This window comes from Bos javanicus, chromosome 3 (assembly GCF_032452875.1).
Source record: "Bos javanicus breed banteng chromosome 3, ARS-OSU_banteng_1.0, whole genome shotgun sequence".
NCBI classification, from domain to species: Eukaryota; Metazoa; Chordata; class Mammalia; order Artiodactyla; family Bovidae; genus Bos; species Bos javanicus.
This window is the reverse complement of record NC_083870.1, coordinates 35,341,472-35,351,074: the sequence shown is the minus strand read 5'-3', so window position 1 is coordinate 35,351,074 and position 9,603 is coordinate 35,341,472. Positions and strand designations below refer to the sequence as shown.

Sequence of the window (9,603 nt, the reverse complement as noted above, 5' to 3'; positions counted from 1 at the left end):
TATGAGTTCTTACTGATGTCTCCAACAGTAGCCCTTAACACATAGAATAGGGCCTCCTGCTCTTGTTTATCTCTAACCTTCCACTCCAACAGTGAGAAAGGTGGCTCCCATCATCTGCCAACATGTACTTAACTATCAAATTTCAGTATACATGTATGCATGTGTTAGTTGCTCAGTCGTGTCCTACTCTTTGCAATCCCATGGACTGTAGCCCGCCAGGCTCCTTTGTTCATGGAATTCTCCAGGCAAGAGTACTGGAGTGGGTTGCCATTCTATTTTCCAGGGGATCTTCCCGACCCAGGAATCAAACTTGGGTCTCCCACATTGCAGGCAGATTCTTTACCATCTGAGTCACCAGGGAAGCCCACACATGTACAGTGGTTTCAGAATTGCTAAACTGTCCCTCTGTGGGAAGCAATGTTTATCAACTATAGCATAATGCTCATGTGCAGTTCTTTTTGCCTTTAGTCTTAACAGACTTGTGGAAGCACTTTTTGATGGTCATAATGTTTGTAGGGGTGGCTCTGACATTTATGAGGGAGGACTCAGGAATGCTAAATGTCCTGGAATGTGATGCACAGTTCTGCACAAAATATTGCATACATGACTTAAACATCCCACTGGCCATTTGTGCAAGTAAAACCTGTTTATTATCTATTTTTACACTGTTTTAATTTTCATTAAACATTTCAAGAAAGTAAGTATCATGTAAAGCAAGGGCAAATCACATTTCTTTTGTTCAGAATGTTACCAAGTAAACATTTATCATTTGGGAAAATAATGTCACTGATGGTAACACTGCATGTGGTGCCAAAGCTGCCAAAGCAACTTCTCTGCACCTGTTGTTGTCACATTTGTGTAATTCTATGTGTGCATACAAACATGCTTATTTATCCTTTATTTTAAATGTCAAATACAAGGAAAAACTGTCTAAAGATTCAACTGAATATATTTTGTCTCACTTGGAGTTCCTGGTTCCACTGAAATGAGGTAGATGCTAAGTTTTTAATTGTTGTACTTCTCCTAGAAACTGGAGGAAAAGTAAAAGGAAATAAAATCCCTTAAATACATTTCAGTGAAAATGGGAGAAAGCAAAAATCTGAAAATTTCAAAATTGGGCATGAGTGCTGCCCTAAGGCCCCTAAGAAGTTGGCATAGGAGTTTGTAACATATGTCCTAGGGAGGAACAGAGGACTCAGCAGTAGGAGATCTCGGAAATCTCCACAAAATGTTGTACTCCAAGAGAGGGCCCTATGTGTAGAGGAAACTATGTTGAGCAAGACTGAAACTGGATACGACACACGAAGGGGAGAGGCAAAAAGAGAATGCTCAGAAAGTGCTGGTGGACTGAGGCTCTGAAGATGCAGATTTCACTAAGATCGCACATACTAATCCTTCTAAGATTGCAGCATCTTGGAAGGTGATTACTTTGTTTCCTGGTGACGGAATCTTTTAAAGAGTGTGTGCAAGCCCAGGGGTCCTTAACAAGACTGGGTTTAAGAACCCAGCAAGAGGAGATATGACTACACAAAAGCAGTGATTTTAAGTTGTGCCCCTGAGCAATGAAGCTTAGAAAGCTACCTTGGCCTCCTCTACCAGAAAAAGATGTGCCCTAGAGAAGGGATGAAAGTATTCTGGTTAATGGAGAGTATTAAGTGCCACTATAGATTAATAACTTTGCATTATGGTATAAACCTTAGACTTGTGAGTAATTTTGGTTAATTTATCACCAGAAACTGATCACCTTGAGGAAATGAATAAAGTCAAATTTTCATATCAGCAAGACTAAGTCTCTGGGCCTGGACTGTAGTCTGTTTAGCCTGGCAGTTCTTCAGCTGAGTTCGTTGTGGCCAACCGTCCCATTACCACTGTCTCATCGCACTTTCATTTAATTCCAGCATAGAATATGATTCTTTTTTTCATAAAACCAAGGACAGAAATTTGGAATTTCTACTGACTCAAGTTGAAATAAGTTGAAATAAGAATTGCTTTCAGAAATAATGGATTTAATTTTTAAAACTCAAATGTTTTTCAAGCAGAAGATAAAAGAAAATTCCTCCAATGTTAATTTGTTTTCAGTGCTGACAAACAGCTGAAAGTGTCAAGAATAAAAATGAGCCAACAATGTTTACATTTGCAAATGAAAGTACCCAGAGAAATAAGCAATGTGTTATCATGTCATCAGTATTCCATCTATAATCTGATAGAAGGAATTATGAAACTCACATTTTATTTTGCTTAAAAGAAGGGAGCTAGACTGATCTTCCACACAACATCAATTTTAAATGCACTGATTTTTCTTCTAGTGTATAAAATATTTTCAAGCTCTGCTTTTTAAAAAATTGCTTAAATACAAAAGAGCTAACACAAACTGCTACAACTGACCAAATGTTTTATAAGTGTTACTATGGTATCTTCCAACCCAATAAAAACAAGTTTCAAGTTAGGATTCTGAGAGTAGTGGGAAGTGTAAATTGAATCTGTGGATGTGAAGGATTTTAAATTAAAGAACTTTAACAGAATAATTATTTAATATATAGATTTTGTAACAGATAAAGAGAAAATATTTTAACAATTACTTGATATCTCTTTCCTTTTGGGAAAAAAGTCAATTTCTCCTTACAAACGAAGTATTACCTTATAATTAGGTAATTATAGCAAAGGAAACAATTTGATATTCTACTTCTCAGTGAATCCCACATGTCCTTTCACTTTTTCAAAAGTCACACAGCTAATGCATACTGAAGGAAGCACCTTTATGATGTTTGGCGTGACACCCCTGAAAAATCCCCTTTTTCCTTCTTTGTTATATATATCTTGAATGAGCTGAATCATAGAGGTTGTTCCTTTTTCTTCCAGTGCTATAAAGGAAAAAATCAATGTAATACAATACTTAATCTAAAGATAGTTCAGTGGTTAAAATGAGAATTTATAGAGGTTGAAATTACTTCAGAGTATGCCTCTCTCCCTACCTGTAGAATTGTCCTGTGCAGTCCAAACTGTAGTCTCTAGACACATGAAGCTACACATTTTAATTAATTAAAATTAGGCAAAACCAGAAAATCAATTTGTCAGTTGCACTAACAACATTTCAAGTGCTTGATAACCCTGTGTCATTAATGGCTACCATACTGGATAGCACAAATAAAAAACAACTCCATCACTGCAGAAAGCCCTCTTGGACAGCACTTGAAATTCTTTCACAAAAGACCTCAAAGGAGCATCTGGAATTGTGTATGACATACATAGTTTGATAGAGGGATACACAGATCTTCACCTGAACTGCAATATAAATTAAAAAAAAAAAAAAGTCTCACTAAAAAGAGGAGAAAAAGCATTTAAAAGAAGGTAACTTACCCCATGACCCCTTGAATAGTTAACTCGGGATGACAGTCGGATTATGTGGGGTTTCTTTTTCTTATCAAAAAGTGACACGTGTTTTCTTATAGTCTAAATTCCTAATATTTCACTTGAGAGGAACAAAAGCGATACCCTCTACCTAATATCTCTTGCTAAACGTACTAGAACACAGAATAACTGCATTCAGTTCCACAAGTGCATTAAGTTCCTGATGCAGACTATGATAAGAGCAGAACTAGGGGGAAATACGTGCATATTGAGCAAACGCTGACTCAATTTGAAGAAAGAAAAATCTTTTCTATTGTTCTGCATGGAACTGCCTAGTTTGAAACTCCGTGGAAATCATCAATAATTGAAGGAAATGTGAAGAGTTCCAAATAGAACTTTGGAGAAGAAATAAAATCTAAAATTCACAAGACTCTGCAATAAAACAACAAATCCAAGATTCATGCTTTAAATTTCAGAGAATTAGCTTTTGATTTATTTATTAATTCTACCATTTTTGTTTTTGAAATCATTAATTTCTACTCATTTAAAACAATTTATTTTTAACAGTCTTAAGTTAGTTCTTACTACTGTTTCATTAAAATTATTTTAAATAACTTTTAAAACTTATGATTATTTCACTTATATAAAACTCACCTTGAGCCTGCATACGAGTTCTAATAAGGTTCAGAGGGAAGCTGGCCATCTGACCACAAGCATTAGACAGTGTACTACATCCCAGCAAAATCGCTATTCCAGGGTCTAGAGAGCCTCTTGCATGGTGTTCTAGCCAATGATTCTTCAAATGCTAGCAGAAAAAAGAGTAGTAAATATCCTTTAACTACTATGCAAGTCTAAGCACAGCACAGCAAGTCTAAGTAGAACAAAGTTCATTGCTCACTCAGTTTAGATAAACATTTTTGAGTTAGCTTCTTGATTCAAGAATTATAAAGAGCATTTTTATCGATGTCATCTCATTTAATCCCTACAGAAATTTGTTAATGCTGTCACCTCATTTTATAAATTTTATAAATGAAGAAAGTAATTCAGAGACTAATGAATTATCAGGTCAGAAAGGTGAAAAATGATAAGTCAAGCTTGGTCACTTGATTTTGGAACTGTTCTTTCCAAAATCTTCACAAGAGATTGTTCCTACTCTTCCTTGTACAGAGGAGGCACCTCTGGTGTCCTATTGGGCATTGAGTGCACAGATGTTTTCCAATAATGATTCATACACTCTCCGTGTGAGTTCTCTGTTTGCTCTCTGTTCATGCTTTATTTTGTTTTGCTTGATTGTTTTGGTCTGTGAGGATATTCAAAGACCCAGGCAAAATCTAGAGATTCTCAGAGGGATTAACAGGACACTGCAGAGAAGACTGAATAATGCACTCTAAATTAACAAACCCGTATTTTCTCAAATTTTAAGAATGATTCATCTTTCTAGATTTGCTTTTCTGTGAGTAAAAATGGCCAGAAAAATTATATACAAATAACTGGTTGAAAATATCACTAGGTGCTTTTAGAACTACTCATTAATTAAAGGATACAAGTCCACCATTATATACTGGGACAATTATTATCAAATATATAATTTGACACTTTTGAAAAAATAAGTTTCAAAATGTCCTTACTCAGTGTGCATTTATTAGAGTTATGCAATAATAAAGAGAGAAATGTGTAATGGCACTCTGTTACAACAGCAAAAAATATTTAACTGTAAAAATAAAAGAATGGAGGGAGCCCAACATAAACAGGGGCAAACAATTTATTTTAATACAATCATAGAAAAGAAAATAAATGTATGGTATAATATTGAATAAATTCTATGAAAATGTAACTGTATATCTTTCAGTGCTAAATGAAATTGGCTATCTTTCACATAATGGTGGTACCACTTACCAGAAATACCACTAGGCTTGTACCTAGATAGATATTTTTCTTGTACTGAGAAAGAATTTTAAGTTAATCTAGTCACATACTCTCAATGTCCCTATAACCAAGGACATTGTTGGTTGGTATATATTGTTAAATATATGGTATATATTGTCATTTGCTGCTGCTGCTGCTAAGTCGCTTCAGTCGTATCCGACTCTCTGTAACCCCAGAAATGGAAGCCCACCAGGCTCCCCCGTCCTTGGGATTCTCCAGGCAAGAACACTGGAGTGGGTTGCTATTTCCTTCTCCAATGCATGAAAGTGAAAAGTGAAAAGGAAGTCACTCAGTTGTGTCCAACTCTTAGCGACCCCATGGACTGCAGCCTACCAGGCTCCTCCATCCATGGGATTTTCCAGGCAAGACTGCTGGAGTGGGGTGCCATTGCCTTCTCCATACATGGTATATATTGTTAAAGTGGTCTACCTGAAGCAGATGAATAGCCATAAAGTGAAATGACTGGCTCAAGTAAGGGGAGCAACCTACACTTCACTGGAAGGCTATTTACACTATCGCTCTTGCCTCTCCCCCTACACCCCCCAACTACTACTCTCCTCAATTCTCATTTTCACAACTGTATAATAGTATTTCAATTTTCTTAGTTTTAACGGATATTACATCAGATGTTTCTAGGGAGCTAAAAAACCTGAATTCCAGGCCTCTTCCAAGAACAATGATATCAGAATATCCTAGGATATAACCCAAGATCTTATTTTTTAAAAAACCACAAGCAGATGATTCTGATATGCATATGGAGTTGAAAACAACTATTTTATCAGCACTGAGGTCCTTAATTATTTTTTCAGACTCACCCCTCTTAACTATGACCTCATAACCATTCTGTAGCTTTTATGTTACTTATCAGTTCAGTTCAGTTCAGTCGCTCCGTCGTGTCCGACTCTTGAAGAGATCTCTAGTTTTTCCCATTCTGTTGTTCCCATTCTGCTGTGTGGACGCAGGAGGGCTGAGAGGAGCTACTCCACATTCAAGGTCAAGAGGGGCGGCCATGAGGAGATACCCCGCATCCAAGGTAAGGAGCAGCGGCTGTGCTTTGCTAGACCAGCCGTGAAGAGATACTCCACGTCCAAGGTAAGAGAAACCCAAGTAAGACGATAGGTGTTGCGAGAGGGCATCAGAGAGCAGACACACTGAAACCATAATCACAGAAAACTAGCCAATCTGATCACACGGACCACAGCCTTGTCTAACTCAATGAAACTAAGCCATGTTGTGTGGGGGCCATCCAAGATGGGAGGGTCATGGTGGAGAGGTCTGACAGAATGTCATCCACTGGAGAAGGGAATGGCAAACCACTTCAGTATTCTTGCCTTGAGAACCCCATGAACAGTATGAAAAGGCAAAAAGGTAGGACACTGAAAGAGGAACTCCCCAGGTCAGTAGGTGCCCAATATGCTACTGGAGATCAGTGGAGAAATAACTCCAGAAAGAATGAAGGGATGGAATCAAAGCGAAAACAATACCCATTTATGGATGGGACTGGTGATAGAAGCAAGGTTCAATGCTGTAAAGAGCAATATTGCATAGGAACCTGGAACGTTAGGTCCATGAATCAAGGCAAATTGGAAGTGGTCAAACAGGAGATGGCAAGAATGAATGTTGACATTCTAGGAATCAGAGAATTAAAATGGACTGGAATGGGTGAATTTAACTCAGATGACCATTATATCTACTACTGTGGGAAGGAATCCCTTAGAAGAAATGGAGTAGCCATCATGGTCAACAAAAGAGTCCAAAATGCAGTACTTGGATGCAATCTCAAAAACGACAGAATGATCTCTGTTCGTTTCCAAGGCAAACCATTCAATATTGTGGTAATCCAAGTCTATGCCTCAACCAGCAACGGTGAAGAAGCTGAAGTTGAACAGTTCTATGAAGACCTACAAGACCTTTTAGAACTAACACCCAAAAAAGATGTCCTTTTCATTACAGGGGACTGGAATGCAAAAGTAGGAAGTCAAGAAACACCTGGAGTAACAGGCAAATTTGGCCTTGGAGAACAGAATGAAGCAGGGCAAAGGCTAATAGAGTTTTGCCAAGAGAACACACTGGTCATAGCAAACACCCTCTTCCAGCAACACAAGAGAAGACTCTACACATGGACATCACCAGATGGTCAACACTGAAATCAGATTGATTATATTCTTTGCAGCCAAAGATGGAGAAGCTCTATACAGTCAGCAAAAGCAAGACCAGGAGCTGACTGTGGCTCAGATCATGAACTCCTTATTGCCAAATTCAGACTTAAATTGAAGAAAATGGGGAAAACCACTAGACCATTCAGGTATGACCTAAATCCCTTATGATTATACAGTGGAAGTGAGAAATAGATTTAAGGGACTAGATCTGATAGACAGAGTGCCTGATGAACTATGGACGGAGGTTCGTGACATTGTACAGGAGACAGGGATCAAGACCATCCCCATGGAAAAGAAATTTAAAAAAGTAAAATGGCTGTGTGAGGAGGCCTTACAAATAGCTGTGAAAAGAAGATAAGTGAAAAGCAAAGGAGAAAAGGAAAGATATAAGCATCTGAATGCAGAGTTCTAAAGAATAGCAAGGAGAGATAAGAAAGCCTTCCTCAGTGATCAGTGTTACTTATAATTCACAGTAAATGTCAGATGTCGACTTAATTCTTCTTTATAGGGGTGTTTCAAGTTTAAAGTAACTGGTTCAATAGAAAACTGTGAGACAATCATAAACAGTAAATTCCTAGGTTAAAAATTGAAGTAATAAGTTTAGAGTAGAATATTTAGAATTTGAGTAATTGTCACAAATAGCTCCGGAGTATATTCAGCTCAGTTTGGGGGTTTTGTTGCTCTTTCTTTTTTTAATTATACTATAGTTGAGTTATAATATTGTGTTAGTTTCAGCTGTACATCAGAGTTTTGTATATATATAAAATTTCAGATTCTTTTCCATTAGATAAGATATACTGAAAGTAGTTCCCTGTGCCATACAGTAAATTCTTATTTATCCATTATATATACACGACTGAGTGACTGAACTGAAATGAACTGAACTGAATGTGTGTTTGCTAATTCTATGCTCTTAATTTGCAGCCACTTCCCCTTTGGCAATCAAATAAACCATATGTTTATTTTATGTGTCTCTGATTCTGTTTCTGTTTTATAAATTAAATCATTTATACTATTTTTTAGATTCCACATATAAGTGATCAAATTGCCAACATAAGTTGACAGAAAAAGCAAGAGAATTCCAGAAAAACATCTACTTCAGCTTCACTGACTACACTAAAGCCTTTGACTGTGTGGAACACAACAAACTGTGGAAAATTCTTAAAGAGATGGAAATACCAGACCATTTTACCTGCCTCCTGAGAAATCTATATGCAGGTCAAGAAGCAACAGTGAGAACTGAACATGGAACAAAGGACTGGTTCCAAACTGAGAAAGGAGTATGTCAAGGCTGTATATTGTCACCCTGCTTATTTAACTTTTATGCAGAGTACTCATGTGAAATTCTGGGCTGAATGAAGCACAAGCTGGATCAAGACTGCCAGGAGAAATATCAATAACCTCAGATACGCAGATAACACCACCCTAATGGTAGAAAGAAAATAAAGTTTTTCACTGTTTCCATTGTTTCCCCATCTATTTGGCATGAAGTGATGGGACCAGATGCCATGATCTTCATTTTTTGATTGTTGAATTTTAAGCCAGCTTTTTCACTCTCCCTTTCACTTTCATCAAGAAGCTCTTTAGTTCCTCTTCTTTGGAAAAATGTCTCTTTAGGACTTCTGTCCATTTTTTGGTTGAGTTGTTTGTTGTTGTTTTTCTTTTCTTTTTTTGATACTGAGGTATTTTTACATTTTAGAAATTATGCCTTTGTCAGTTGCATTGTTTGCAAATATTTTCTCTCATTCTGTAGGATGTACTTTCATTTTGTTTACAGTTTCCTTTTCTGTGCAAAAGTATTTCCCATTTGCTTATTTTTGCTTTAATTTCTTCTGTCTTAGGAGACTCATTTAAGAAAACATTGGTACAGGAAGGGAAATAAGATGGTGGAATAGAAGGACTTGGGCTCACCTTCTCTCAGGAAAACATCAAAATCACAACTAACTGCTGAAGAACCATAGATAAAATATGCACACTACTAGATAAAAGATCAAAAGGACCTAATGTATAGCACAGGGAATTCTACTGGGAAAAGAATTGAAAAAGAAGGATATATGTATATATATAACTGAATCACTTTGATGTACACCAGAAACCAATACATTATAAATCAACTATCCTACAATATAAAATAAAAAAATTTTTAAGCAAAATATTGGTATGATTTATC

General features: G+C 36.8%; 1 protein-coding gene across 2 annotated transcripts in view; it reads right to left on the bottom strand.

The window, feature by feature from the left end:
* Window positions 1-383: 383 nt before the first annotated feature.
* LOC133244189 (mitochondrial adenyl nucleotide antiporter SLC25A24-like) overlaps window positions 384-9,603 on the bottom strand; it is a 92,953-nt gene continuing 83,733 nt past the window's right edge. For both annotated transcript variants that reach the window (XM_061411003.1, XM_061411004.1), the window contains 2 exons: window positions 4,003-4,153; window positions 384-2,861 (listed from right to left, as the gene is read on the bottom strand). In XM_061411003.1, the coding sequence (XP_061266987.1) occupies window positions 2,680-2,861; window positions 4,003-4,153 (333 nt within the window). In that variant the 3' untranslated portion in view covers window positions 384-2,679. The remainder of the gene's footprint in view (window positions 2,862-4,002; window positions 4,154-9,603) is intronic.